Genomic DNA, 14523 nt, shown 5'->3' on the forward strand with positions numbered 1-14523 from the left:
TTCTTTAAGGCCATTTTGGAGATCATCATGGTTATTGTGGCAACAATTCAACTGCAGAAAAACACAATTTTCCTGGAATACATGTACATACTAGAATGAGAGCTCCAGGGGATAACTTATCGTGTGGCAATTGTGCCCCATCCCATTCCCCAGGTGCCCAAAATGTATGCAACATAATGATGGTGAGGATCGTAAATAGTATGTGATCTGCAATATATTTTGCGTGTACATGTGATATGTAGCATGACATAATGATATTATGTTAGAAGGTTTTTATAAGCAGAGGTTTTTGCGTTAATTGGTCTTTTTATTTCTAGAGATCATGGGCTGATATCATCTATTCTTCTCACAACTTTTGAGTCAATTTTTAGGATGCATATTTATTATTTACAATGATTTTCTTTTCTTTGCAGAGGCATATGGTCTGATGAAAAGAGAATGAGGACAGTGCTATTTCTTGGGAGTATTTTTTGCTTTGTATATTTGTCTCATGCAAGAGACATCAAAATGGGGGTTTTTATGCCCTTAACTGGTAGTGCATGGCCAGGTGGTTACAGGATGGCACCAGCGGTCCTAATTGCCATGGATAAAGTAAACAATGACCCATACTTGCTTCAAGGACACAACCTAACCTTTGTGATGAGGGATAGCAAATGTGAAGCAAAAAGCGCCCTTGCAATTTTGGTTGACTACTATACAAAAGAAAACCCTAGAGTCGATGTATACATTGGTCCCGATTGTTCAGTGGGATGTGTCCCTGGTGCCTATATAGCAGCCCACTGGAACATTCCCATGATATCTTTCGGATGCACTGCCTCTGTGTTATCAGACAAGCTCCTGTATCCATACTTTGTACGCACAGTTGGTACCTACACTGGATTGGGAGATCTGATGGGAGCCATTTTGACACTATACAAATGGGATCGAGTTGGCATTATGGCCTCAACAGAAACCGTTTTCTCAGAGATTGCTAATACAGCAAAGGTCACACTGGAGAAGGATGGGAAGTTTTCTGTCCCCTTTTTTGGCAGCTTTGATCCAGGTGTTACTGATGTTGATAAAATTAAATCAATGGTCAGTTCCATGGCAAGTAAAGCAAGAGGTAAGTTTACCAGTTTTATGATATCCTTGGATTGTGTTTTCATAGCTGTGAATTCATGTCTGGGTAAGAAGGAAAAAAGTTTAAGTTACCGGTATTACAATACCAATCATTCATGATATAATTTTTGTCACCGACTCGTAAAGTTGAGTCTTATTGTCTATGGTTATAATAATGGTCTGATTGAAGCACTATTGTTAACTCTAGGGAGGTAGTTGTCATGGAAACTTATGTACTCATTTTCCATGCCTCACTGTTGAAAATAACCAAAGCTAAACTGTACGTTATTACCATTCTTGCTCCAGTTGTTCAAAGGGCGGACTGGATAAAGTTATCCGCTCTTTGAACAACTGGGGCCTGGCGTGCGTTTCTCAAAACTCCCGAGAACTTCTCGGGCCCGAAAAGCTCCCCGTAAAGCTCCTGGAAACGCTTTCTGGTGTTTCTCAAAGCGCACGAAATTTTTGGGCCCAAGAAAAGTCATGTAATTTTCCTCGATAATTTTCGGGTGCTAGAAAGCTCCCGAAATGCGTTTTCGGGAATGCTTTTTTCAGTTAAATGGTTGTATTGCGTTACTATTATCAAGGAAAAAGTTATCCAAAACGAGAGTTTGAGTTAATTGACAGATACTGGGCTAGACTCAAGCTAAAAATGTTTAAAAGCCAAGAGAAAATTTCTGAAAATCTCACAGGTTTACATGCGTTAGTGCGCGCGAGAACTTCGTATAGATGAATTTAGGGGATTTTGTTGATTCCAGTAAATTTACGAAGGTGACTCTTACAAATCAGGTATTTTCAGTTGAACTTTCAAAGAATGACGACCGACAAGGCAAAAGAAGTGAATTTCGTACTTAAAAAACTTGATTTTTGAGAGATTATGGACCAAATAAAGACAGTTTGATAGTTTCCTCAGTGGTTCGCATATTGCCGAGTTTGATAGTGTGGTTAAATTTTATATTTTAAGTGTATAACGGACAATTAATTCTGTCTCTTTTAACGTAAAACGGTTGAGAAGAAGCTCAACTTCAAACCTACAAATGTAGTCAAATGTTTTTAAACTGAAATTGGCCTATTTACTCGCCGAGATTGCGAAAACTGTAACTGATTCATGGCACTTGATTTCGTGCTTTAAGAATTATTAAAGCTCAACTTAAGCTTATTTTATTGTAAAATAGAAAGCTTTCACTAAGGATATAAGTCTTCATACAGTGGACAACGTTGGCCTAAGTTTTGTGTTGACTTAGAACATTTTGATCGTTTTAATCACGAACCGCAACCGAAGGCCTCATTCAAACAGTTATTACCACTCCCCGTTTTTGCATGCATCCATGGTGCATGGTAAGTAAGCGCTAGCTTAAAAGACACAGGCTACTGAAATTTATCCTCAGTGACTTATATCTAGACTTAGGTATCTCTTAATTTATCATTTCATCCTCAGGTAATGTAGAAAAAGTATTCGCCAAACAGGTTGTACAGCAACTTCGTAAAAGAAAATCAAAAACAAAACCTAAAAAAAACATGAAAGATACCCACCTTGCCTGATTCAGGAAAACTTTCATCGGGCAACGCTAAGCTGAAAATGTGATAAGCCATTTTCTTGCAGTACAACTTATTTCTTATATAATTATCAGCCTCCACCTCAAAATTTCGAGTTCATGGTAATGCGGTGTCCGAGGACACTAAAACTTGCTCAAAACCAAAACATCCCTTGACTTGTTTTTATTTTTGGGGGATTTGCGAGCAACGTTTTCAGTTCATTCAAACGAGTAGCCAATAGTATCATGGAAACTTTGACAAGTCTTGACGGTTTGACAGATATATGGAAACATTGACGAACTGCAACAACGGTGAATTTGAAAGGTCAAGATTAAGATAGAAACCAAACAGTCTTCACGTTGTGAACCAGTTAGCTCAGTAGTATCTGCCCTGAAATCTGTTTTTAGGAACAGCATTTACACGTAAATTTATTTTACAAATACGGTTACAGTTTTCCACTGGAAAAAATTAAAATTGTACTATAAAAAAAACCGTGTTCTAAAATAATCTTTCCAGCTCTAACATGAAAAGATTCCCTAAAATGTCGGGAGAAAATTCGGGACACTTTCGGGTGCTCTGAGAAACACTTCTCGGGACCCGGGAAAAACACCCGAAAAGCGCACTTTTCGGGCAGTTTTGAGAAACGCATGCCTGGTCTAAATACTCTCCATTTAAATACTAATTAAGTACTGAAGAGTTAAGGTGCCATTGACATTAGCAAGAGAGGAGAACATGACCGCATGAAAGATCTAGGCACCCATCAACCTCCAGCAAGTGTTGGTAAGGATGGGAAACCAATCTTGCTGAAATGACACTAATGCATGGGTTGTGTTTAGCATCTCAATATTATGCAAAATTGTCATTTTTAACATAGTTAGCACTGATAATAATACTTCTGCACATGGAAGACCAAGTTTTTATGTAGTTAAAATGGGTGATATTTTGAGCTCTGTTACAGCTGAGTTTTGAGGTATATTTGTTTTTTCTTAATGGAACAAGGGGGTGGGGGTAAAAGTTTTCTGAAACATTCACTGATTGTTGGCTACAATTAGACAAAACTGTTGAGAAACGTTAACTTACAAATTTTAGCATTATACATCAACAATTCAGCCCCCTCTCCCTTATTGGTGTTTTTCTGCTTCTTGAAAAGAAGGCTGGTTAATTGTCTGATTTTCAATGCAACATTGAGTGTGGGGATGGGTAGTGAAGGTTAAGAAGTCTACTGTCAGTGTTTTCTTCAAAGGAGATGGAGATTTACACACAAAATTTGCATTTTTCTCAACTGGTTTTGTCCAAGGGTGCATTCGATTGAACCTATTCCAGAATAGGAACACATACAATGATAACTAGAAATCCCTCATATCATGGGAGGTTTTTGGAGTTGCTGGAATACAAAATGGTTCTTAAATTATCATGTGTCAGCAATCATTTGGAGAAAATGTCTTCCTAAATTTACTTAATATATTCCACTAATTCTTTTTCTGGAATACGGTCAATTGAACTCGACCCAAGATTGTAGCATGTAGATCATGTATTATTTCAAAAATTACAATAGAAGAATAGGTCACTTAACTTGGAAAGGAGTACATGTAATGCAGTCTACTCAAGCTACCCCAAAATTGCTTGCCATGTAATATTAACCTCTTACTAACCGAGCGCGAGGGCCGTACGTGGGAATCTTGGTCCAAGGTTGTGGCAGTACGGACCTAGCGCAGTGATGTCCGTACAAAAACGACCAAGGGCCAAGATTCTCCAGTATGGCTCGAGCAAGCTAGGTTAGTAAGTAGTTTATTATATGGCACTCGGAACAAACTTGTTTATTTAGAAAAACGTACTTCCGGTCACTTGAATTCAAAGGGTTTCCGTCGTGACGTGTTTTTCATGACGCGAACAACCCAGAAAGCACAAGTTTGAAAGCAAATTTACTGAACGGTTACATGTAATCAGGTTGATTATGGAAAAGACTTCAAGAACGATTTGTAGTGGAATTTGACGAAAATCTTAACAGCTGCAGTTTGTTTTTGAAACTCACAAAGTGGTTTTGTCGATCCCAGAAAATTTACTAGCGCATCACAAAGTACAGATCAAGAAAAGGTTGCTGTGAAAATCACATTCAACTTAAAAAAGAGCGGCATTAAGGCAATCGTCCTCATCGCTCTCATCTCTGGCTCGGAAACCCAAGTGTAGGGATAAAAACCACCACACAGTTCTTTGAAATGTAACTGGATTGGAGTCGCCGAATTCTCCTGCCTCAAAAAGGGCATCTTCTTTGTTTTCGTCAATCGCCTGAGCGGCTTGCAGCTTGTTTCTTTTGTCGTGCTCGTGAACTAGTAACTTGTGCTTTGCAGCTAGAACTTTTCTCGATTTTTCAAACTCATTATCGTTGAGTCTGTTGAATGGATATTTCTTCTCAGATAAGTATCGCTGTTTATTGTGCTGAAAACTGGACACGCTTTTTTGGTCTCTCCTGGAATGAGAATACATGTATACGCTGTATATGAATAGACAAATATGAGTGAGTAAAATGACTGAAATATAAAAGATTTGAAAATGATCATTCCGAAAGACAAATGAAAACTTGTTCATTCTGTGTCAAAGGAGTAGAATGGCTGGAATGGCATGCTAATGATCCTAGAATGAAAATAGGTATATGTAATTAATAAAATAAGGGATTATTACTATTATTTGCATTATCTTATTGTATATGTTAACTTTATGACCTTTCAAAATAAGTTGCACTAAAATTTAGAAGTGATAAAATTTGTTTCAGCAACAGTAGCAGAAGATTCTATTTCAAATGATTGTCAATCATCTATCAAACAACAAAAAGGTTGAAAGATACCTGGTCTATTTCTCGAAAGTCACAGTAAATTACACTGCCCGTTAAGTATATTTTTACATGTTTTTTTTGCTGCTATTACACAGTGATTACAGACATGGTACTTGGCCAGTGTTTTCATACAATTATAAGATTTTAAAATTTAGTATTCAAAGCTCACAAAAATTGACTTCTGTTAAGAAAGATTTGTCATCAAAGACACTTACCAAGCCTGGTAAGTTACTGTGATATTCAAGGAACGGTCCCCAGGCCCCTAAAGAAAATTGGCCAAAAAGGTGGACATGCATGTATTTAGCACAAAATTTTGGCTGCTACACTAGACACCTTGTACCACCAGCAGAAAATTGCAACCAGATTCCTCATATAGGTATCCCTGTAAGTAATTTTTAGTCAGGTTAAAAACCAAGATATTAAACATGTGTGTTCAAATTATGTAAAATTTAGTAGACAATGACATCAGTGTGTGTTTCAGTTATATAGACAGTTTGTGCATTCCACAAAGCTGAGTTAGACCACAAGCAGATGTTGTTTTTCTTTAAGGTGGCTGGCACTGGTTGCCATTACTTTCCAGCACTTATACTTGGGCAGATCAATACTACCACTCTTTATCAGTTGATACAACAATAATAGGGCCATTTATACGGGAGAAAATAAGAAGCGTCTTAAATAAGACGCGAACTGTACCGTTTATACGATCGTGTCCTGCGTAAGATGCGAAAATCACGTATAAACGACCCGCGTCTTATTTTTGATACAGCCTCGATTACATGCGACGTTACCATTAGCAACCATGCTAATTAGCAATGATCTGCAACAACTTTTCATCTGTACCAATTGCGAAAGGATAAACAGAGTGACAACAGAAGTAACTTACACCGGCGCCTGCAATTGCCCTCTCGTTGCAAATAAGCAGAAACTCCTTCTCTTCCGTGGTAGTCCACGTATTTCTTTTTGCTGCTGGTGTTGCTGGTGTTTTTGAACACTGCAAAGCGGACTGTGAACACTGCGAAGCCGTTTTGCAAAGCTGAGAGAGCTGAGAGCGAGTGATGCGTCACGACACGCGTCACTTGCTCTTATGCATACTCATTTGTAGTTCACGTCTTATTTAAGACGCGTGCACCATTTATACGAGGAAGTTCACGTCTTATTTAAGACGCGACCAAGACAAGAACAGCTCAAGCTCCTGTTCCAGAGTAAGACGCGTCTTATTTCAGTCGCATCTTAAATAAGACATGAATGCTTATTTTGTGCCGTTTATACAATCAGCTCGCATCTTATTTTCTCCCGTATAAATGGCCCCAATGATACCAAACAAATGCTTTGATACCGATGAACAAGTTATGATTGTTTTCTCAACATAATGGGTTACCAAAGTGACAGTATAGCCTGTTGAAAACACCTCTAATTTTGTCATTTAGTGATTGTCACTCAAAAACGAGCTTGTCTGTTGACCCCATTTTTCTATTATAGAACTGTAATCAGGATGTTTCAATACATTCTTTTTTGGTAAAGTTAAAAATATCTATCAGAGGGGTTCAGAACCATCTTAATTTTTTTGAAAATTCAAGGTGGCTGAACCTCTTTGAGTATAAGTGCAGCAAAGGAATGGAAACTTGCACCAGCCACCTTAAGGGGGTGGAGTGCATGATGTGAGAAATAAGCCGCAAAATCTTGGAGTGGCGGACACCAGCATAGGACTAAGGGAAAAACTATTGACTGGGCTGTCTGGTTAGCTCAGTTGGTTGGGGCACTGGACATGCATATTGCACCCCAAAAAAACTAAAATCAAAACTTAATTTGGCCTTCTGGATGCCATATATTTCCTACTTTTATCCTGATCACAGAAGTTGTGTCCTCAACAGTACTTCTTCAGTTTGGCTGTAAAGGTGTGGAATTTCTTCTAGAATCCTTTGCAATTCTCAGAAATCCACAATTCATTGAGAAAGTCAATAGTGCAGTGCTCTTTATTAGCATTGACAGACTCATTGTATCCATTTCTATCATGTTTACAGTCTGTGCTAGTTTGTAACATAAAAATTGGAGACACTTTATTTTTTGCTAAGGCATGTCAGTGATAACCAGCAATTTGTTTAACTCTCCATGCTGACATAGGACAAGAAAAGATCCATTCTCTGAGAGAAGAAATATAAATATCTTGCACCTCACCATAAACATCCTTTCTGTGGACATAGTATTATGATGTATTTTGGAATGACAAAACATTAAACATTTTGTTGGCTTTCAAGAGTTTTTAATTTATTTTTTTCCTTCCAGAAATGTTGCTCCAATGTTTCGATCATCCACGGTTTTGCACTTCGTTTGCAATTAAAACCTGTGATTATGGACATGATTTTGGCCACATGCAAAAATTCCAGTGAATCTGAGCTAAAACAACAATAAGCGATCTGAAAAGTCATTTGGGTCGGTTATGTTTGCAGCCCTTCAATAATTATAACAACTACTTGCATTCTATTTTAGAGCCTGTGTTTTTCATGCCTAGTAGGCCATATTCCAGGTAATCAAAACAAGTTTCTTGTATCAGGTGTATGTCAATACTGGTACTTAAGAAGTAAGAACAGCTTCATTTTTTTCTCTTGTTGGATAGTGTTTTTGCTACTCTGCTATGGAGGTGCTTTGAGAACACTCATGCTTGTTTTCAATGATCTTGGGCTGTTGAATGGAGAGTACGTGGCACTTTCCATAGAGACTCTTCAAGCTGCATGTCAAGCGACTCCTTCTGCCCAAGATGGAAGGGATGTGGAAGCTTGCAAAGCCTTTGAAGGACTACTTGATGTCAGTCAGTACATTCCAGATTCACAGGAATATGAAGATTTTAAAACTGCTGTTTACAACAGGTTACCTGAATTGAACTTAACTCAGGAGGAAACTGGAGATGTAAGTGCTTTATTTAAATGCCAAACATGCACATGTTTTTTTATGATATCAATTAAGGTCAAATGGAATTTGCAAATACAATGTACCTTTTGGCACATTTGAAATTCATTATTTTTTTTTGAATTTCACAGTTGTTCATCAAGTACAGTACATCTAGTACATAAAAAAATAATAGAGAAGGGCGCGGGGAGAGTAACAATGCTTGTTTGCATGCTACAGGATTGTCTTACTGTAGAAGCCTGCTAACTCTAACTTCCAAGCAGGCAAACAAAAACAGTTTATGTTAGCATGGGTTTGAGCTAGTGGGATTGATGTTGAACTTCAAAAGTGCTGTCAATAATTGAAGGGGTTGGTTCAAAACGCACATATAGTGCATTTCAGATTGCTTTTTGTTGTTTTAGCTCAGATCCACCGGAGTTTTGCATTTTGCATTGAATTCCTTCAGGAAACATTGCTCCAATGTTTTATCTACTGCTTTGCACTTTGTTTTGTGATAACAACTGAAATCTGGCCCATAATCAAAGTTTTTTTTTTTACTGCAAATGAAGTGCAAAGCAGCAGATAAAAAGATGGAGCAATGTTTCCTCAAGGAATTCAAGATCACATGCAAAAACTCCAGTGGATCTGATCTGGAGCCCCTTCAATTTAAGAATGGTGCCTACTAATAGGTAAGTATTTTTGTGTGGTTTATGATTATGGAGGGAAAGCAGATCTTAGCAAGGGCTATTGAAATCGAAAAAGAAAATCGGGGGTAACCACTCATTTTTTAGAGATAATGACGCAGCAACTATTCTAAAAAAAAACAACAACAACAAAAAACAGTAATATACAAATCAACGTATGGCATTCTTTTCCAAATTGAAGCTCTATTATCTTTGCATGAAAAATGACTGGTTACCCCGAATTTTCTTTTTGGATACCAAGAGCACTTGATCAGTTCTGCTTTCTGTGCATAGTTTTAAAGCACACTAAAATATCCCTGCATTAGTGGGCACCACCCATAGGAAACCTGAGTATCTCGAGATACGCAGAACGTATACACAGTAGCAAAAGTAAGCACCGTCCTTAAATGATATCATGCCTTTGTCAATCTGTCACAATCGAGAGTCACTATAATTAAGAGCCGTTGGCTGGGAAAACCGGGCAGACGTCACGGATGGGGGTTGGCCAATTTCCTTCATTTTTAGCTGTTTTCTACGTTTGGTCAGCGATGTGGAAAGGCAATATTTTTAAGTTCAAACACCTTATAGTTTGAAATTTGCCTTTCGTAATCTACAAATTCCGGAAAAAAATTCGACAAACATTTTTCTCGTCAAAATTCACTCATCGTTAAAAACTGTGGGGAAATGTAATTGTCAATATTTACAAATTGCACACTTTCACCGCACCAAGAGAAAATAGAAGTTCACAGTCTCCATGGCTAGAATGAGCTGCTCGTTTCACCCTGTGGTCCAGTTCCGGGACAAAATAATCCCTCGATCGTCCCAGTGAAATCTTACGATCATGATTTACACAGCCATCTTGCCTCGCTTGGTATATTAAAAGTGGAAGAACGTGAGATCATCAAACGGTCACGAAGCAATTTATTTGCTTGTGAACGGACCATTTCTAGTTAGAGCGGTTAAGAAAAAAAATTCTTACTTTTCCAGCATGAGAAAAGTTTGAGTGGCCAGTCTTCAGTTAACTTTTTCTTTCCTCCATTAACGATTCCAATGAGAGAGCAAGTTGATAACCTTGCAAAATATGACGATTTGTGCGATATTTGTTAAGCCTTAACACATCGATCAATTAGTACTTAGGAAAGGAAATGAAATTTTTTAGGTAAATATCCTTTGATTCTTACTGATCTGGCCCAAGTCTTTTCATTTGAAGTGTTTGTTTGGGTAAGTTTTATTCCAGGTTATTACATATAGAAATCATGTTACTGATTTCTGTAAAAGTAGCTAAAGAAATAGAAGGAAAACATTTCGACTGATGGAGTTTCGTGTACAAATACTTAAAACTATGCCTGATTTCTGTGAAATGTTACCGCACAATCCTTGTCGTGTAAGGAAGGGGGTGGGTGGGTGGGGTTCAGGCTGGGACCCTGTGTTTCTAAGGGAGCGGGCTATTGATGACGGTACCACCTACAATATGTAGTGATTTTTGCAGTTTATGACCATGCGGTAAAAGTAGATCTCAGTAGCAAGGTTTATTCATTTGGTATTTATAAAGAAAATGGGGGTAACAGCAGAGTTTTCAGAGATAATTCAGTAGCATTAATTCTAAAGAGATTTATATTACATATCAGTGCATGGCATTTTTTCTCTTTTTCAAATTGGAGCTAAATGATCCAAGAAGAACGCGTGGTTACCCCCGTTTTTTGGATTCCATTATCCCTAGCTGACATTTGCTTTTCCTGGGGAGTCATAAACCGCACAAAAAATACCTGTGCCGTTTCACGTTTCACATAAAATAGCATGAACCTTTTGACTACTTCTAATGGAGCTGCTTTGTGACTCACTATGGTCAGTTCATGAAGAAAAGTGCGGTAACAGTGGCGGATCCAGGGGGAGGGTCCAGGGGGTCCGGACCCCCCCTATAAGACCCGTGGTTTTTATTTTTACTACTTGTTTGACACTAAAATTCTTGCATCAACAGGATAGCATATATCACTACTCAATTAGTTGATTAAAAAAAAAAATTGTTTTGCCATTAAACTAAATTCTATCAGAAATGTAATTTGGGGGGGGGGGGGTACCCTCTGGTGGTCTGCTCGTCTCTGCTCGCAAAGCAGTGTTGCCCAGACTGGCGTTAACAGTGCTCTTCTCTGCTTTCTTTCAACTGATTCCATCTGCTGTGGTGAAGCATGACAGTCTACGTAATTTAGCGGAAAAGTAGCCTGCAGAACAGGCGTATTTTTTTTTCGTTTCTTTCAGGTGAGCAGAGGCAGGCACAAGGTGAGCGCGAAGCGTGAGTGATGCGCAACAGGAGGGGCTCTCTCATCGCACGTGACTTGCGCTCCGTGCTTGCCTCGGCTCGCCTGAAAAAGGCAAAAAAGAAAAAAATGATAATGCCTGTTCTGCAGGCTAGCGGGAAGCTACAATTTTGGCACACGACTTACCTAGACCATCCACACTTCTTTCTGAGTTAAAGGAAAGGCAATACTTTTGGAAACAGCACACACTAAATTTGTCACTACCGGGAAATCTTATGGAGTGTGTAAAATATGCTGACGGGGGGGGGGGGGGACTCGGTGGTGTAGGGGATAAGTAACATATCGCAGAAAAGTTTCAATAGTATGTCTGAATCAAAGTTTGGACCCCCCTCCCCCCCCCCCCCCTATCCTCGATCCGCCCGTGGGTAAGGAGTGAGTTGTGAATGACAAACATGAAACTTAATTTACCCTAGTATCTATTTCCTAGAAAAATTATTGGGCTACTTGTTTTCAACAATATAGAAAGAAATATAGGAAGAAGTACTTACATAGTTCTCACGTAGACGGCAAACGATAAATAGCCTGTTTTCACGTAGAAACAGCAACCGGCAAAAAATGGCGGGAAAATCGTGGTCACATGGTCATTTTTGCCGTTCGCGTTTCACGTATACGCCATGCTAATTAAATCTCTATTATTTGTGCAAGTGCCTTTGAGACTAGGAAATTTTTTTTAAAACTTTAACTGAAAACAATTAGCTGTGGTTGGTTAGTGTTCCGTGACATTGATGTCACCATGGCAACCAAGTTTTGACAACCCATTTTTAAAGAGAAAGGAAAAATCCTATTTTTAGCTGAAGAAAAATTACTTTGTCACAGTAACTTTTATGTTCTTAGGTCATATTTAATAGCGTTGTTTTAGTGCCAGTCTGACATATTGTACGGTGGCTGGGCTCCTGACGGTGGACGGAAAGCGGTAAATTTAGCCCCCCTCCCCCCCCCCCCCATCCGTACTCCCTCCCCACTCTTGTCTTTAATGTCGAATTCGCCTATTTAAGTCTCCAGAAACGTTGAAAAACAATGACGTAATGAAGAATTCAGTGTAATGTTTTGAAGCATTTTCACTCTTGTTTAGTACATAGTCATTCAAGGTTATGGGCACTCGGGTGTACTTTGAGACATGACGTTTTTTCTAAGCATTTGTAAGAGCTCTACAGGCCTATTCAAAGTGAGATCACTTTGTTCACATTGTGGTATGCACAATCTCAGTATTAAATCATGAAAACATCTATGTTTTTAAGACAACAAAGAACTGAGACGAGGCCTTGTTGACGAGGCAATCCCCATATAGATATGCTGTAAGTTCAGTAGAGGTTCTCTACAAATGCTGTACGTACTTGAATGGTTTACTTCTTTAGTACTGGTGGTTCTTTTGATCAGAATTGTGAGTTTGTGACTGGAAAACGTTTTAATGAAATCTACCTGCATACTTAAGCAAATGAAATGAAATCATATGAAATCTGAACCGCTGAAATTGAAAGGTCATGCCTTTTAAATAAAAATTAGTTGAACCAGTGTTTTATTCAGAAGTTTAGCAAGATTTTAGAAAGTGACGCGATGGAAAATCCGAGGAAATAAACAGTCATAGGTGTTTATATCCAAACTTGTAGAATTTGTAGCTAAAGTGTGCATGGCAATGTGCGTGACATGTTATTTTGTCCAATATTACGGATAAAATGCACCTGAAATCAAGGTTGAAAGCTCTTCTGATTTTGTAGGTTCCAAACTTCAGTTTCGTTGTTCATGTTAAGGGGAAGATAATGATTTCTTAGAACTATTTTCTTTCACCATAAACCGCCGCCTTTTTGAGAAAACGATCTTACAAAAAGGTAATAAACACACATGATTATCTTTTAAATTTTATTACGAGCAAATCATTTTTCCTCTCTTAAGGTAATAAACATATCGAGAAAGTTTGAGATGACTTAGAATCAGAGAAAAACTATCCAAATTAATAAGAAATTCTCAAAGTTGGTAGAATTTGAGAAGCGAGTAATTTGTCAACGTGTTACCGAAGTTAAGCATTTGAATTTTACCTGATTTCTCGTCCGTAACGACCAATTTTTTTTTTTTTTTTTGGGGGGGGGGGGGGGTGGTCTGATCTCGAAAACTATAAGGTGTTTGAGTATAAAAATGTTGCCTTTCCACATCACTGACCGAAAGTAGAAAACAGCTAAAAAATAAAGGAAATTGGCCAACCCCCATCCGTGATGCCTGCCCGGTTTTCACAGACAACAGCTTGTAAAACATGTATGGTACAATACATTTGTTTTATTAGAGGCTTTTCATGAAACTGAATTTTAGACAAAATTTTAAGAAGGTAGGTTAAGGGCAAAGCAAAATGTAAGATCTAGTGAAGGACATCTCCATACATTATTTTACAATAACTGTCGAAATTCCCGCGCGCTGATTGGCTCGTAGCTATCGTCTATAAGAGTACAGACAATAAAATGACGCCAGATGTAACGCGCGCGCTTTCTCAATGAAAAAAAATAGCCAATTCAACTCGTACTTTTTCCACGTTATTGTAAAAAACAAATTGATGACAGTTTTCTATGGTCTATTTCACAAATCGAATGTGGTTTGGCGTTGTCTGTACTCTTATCGACAATGATATTCATTATCACAGTGGTCAAAATGTTTTGGCCGAGTGAGTCCACAACAAATTTTGACCACTGCAATGACAAATATCGTTTTCGATAAGGGTACAGACAATGCTAAACCACATTCAATTTGTTTTTTACCACAATATCAACGTCAAAGAAAATTTTTACAATGACTGTCAAAATTTCTGCGCGCTGATTGACGCGAGTAGCGTTGTCTAGACTCTTATCGACAATGGAAAATTAGCCAATCAGATTTCGAGATTAGAAACAGTTGTCGTAAAAACTCTTTTAGACCATAAAATGGTGCCATAAAATGTCCAAAACTTGGCAGTGAAACCACGAGCCGCACTTGAGTTTTGAACATTTTTTGACGTCATTTTATGGTCTATAAGAGTATAGACCATAGAAAACTGCCGTCGATTTGTTGACAATCACATTATTAACAAAAGATTAAAGATTTTGTGTCATCAATCCGCAATGTACTAACATATTGAAGTTTACCGACAGATGTTTTTGAAATAAAGTTTGAGTTATTCGGGTCAATTTGAGCCAAGAGAAAGTAAAATTAACATGAGTTC

General features: G+C 38.1%; 1 protein-coding gene across 9 annotated transcripts in view; it reads left to right on the plus strand.

The window, feature by feature from the left end:
* Nucleotides 1-14523, plus strand: part of LOC146481156 (atrial natriuretic peptide receptor 1-like) — an 82302-nt gene that overhangs the window by 19230 nt on the left and 48549 nt on the right. For all 9 annotated transcript variants that reach the window (XM_085108798.1, XM_085108802.1, XM_085108803.1 and 6 more), the window contains 2 exons: nt 414-1102; nt 8076-8365. In XM_085108798.1, the coding sequence (XP_084964924.1) occupies nt 439-1102; nt 8076-8365 (954 nt within the window). In that variant the 5' untranslated portion in view covers nt 414-438. The remainder of the gene's footprint in view (nt 1-413; nt 1103-8075; nt 8366-14523) is intronic.

The sequence above is a fragment of the Pavona decussata genome, unplaced genomic scaffold (assembly GCF_977016875.1).
Source record: "Pavona decussata unplaced genomic scaffold, jaPavDecu1.1 SCAFFOLD_51, whole genome shotgun sequence".
Classification (NCBI taxonomy): domain Eukaryota; kingdom Metazoa; phylum Cnidaria; class Anthozoa; order Scleractinia; family Agariciidae; genus Pavona; species Pavona decussata.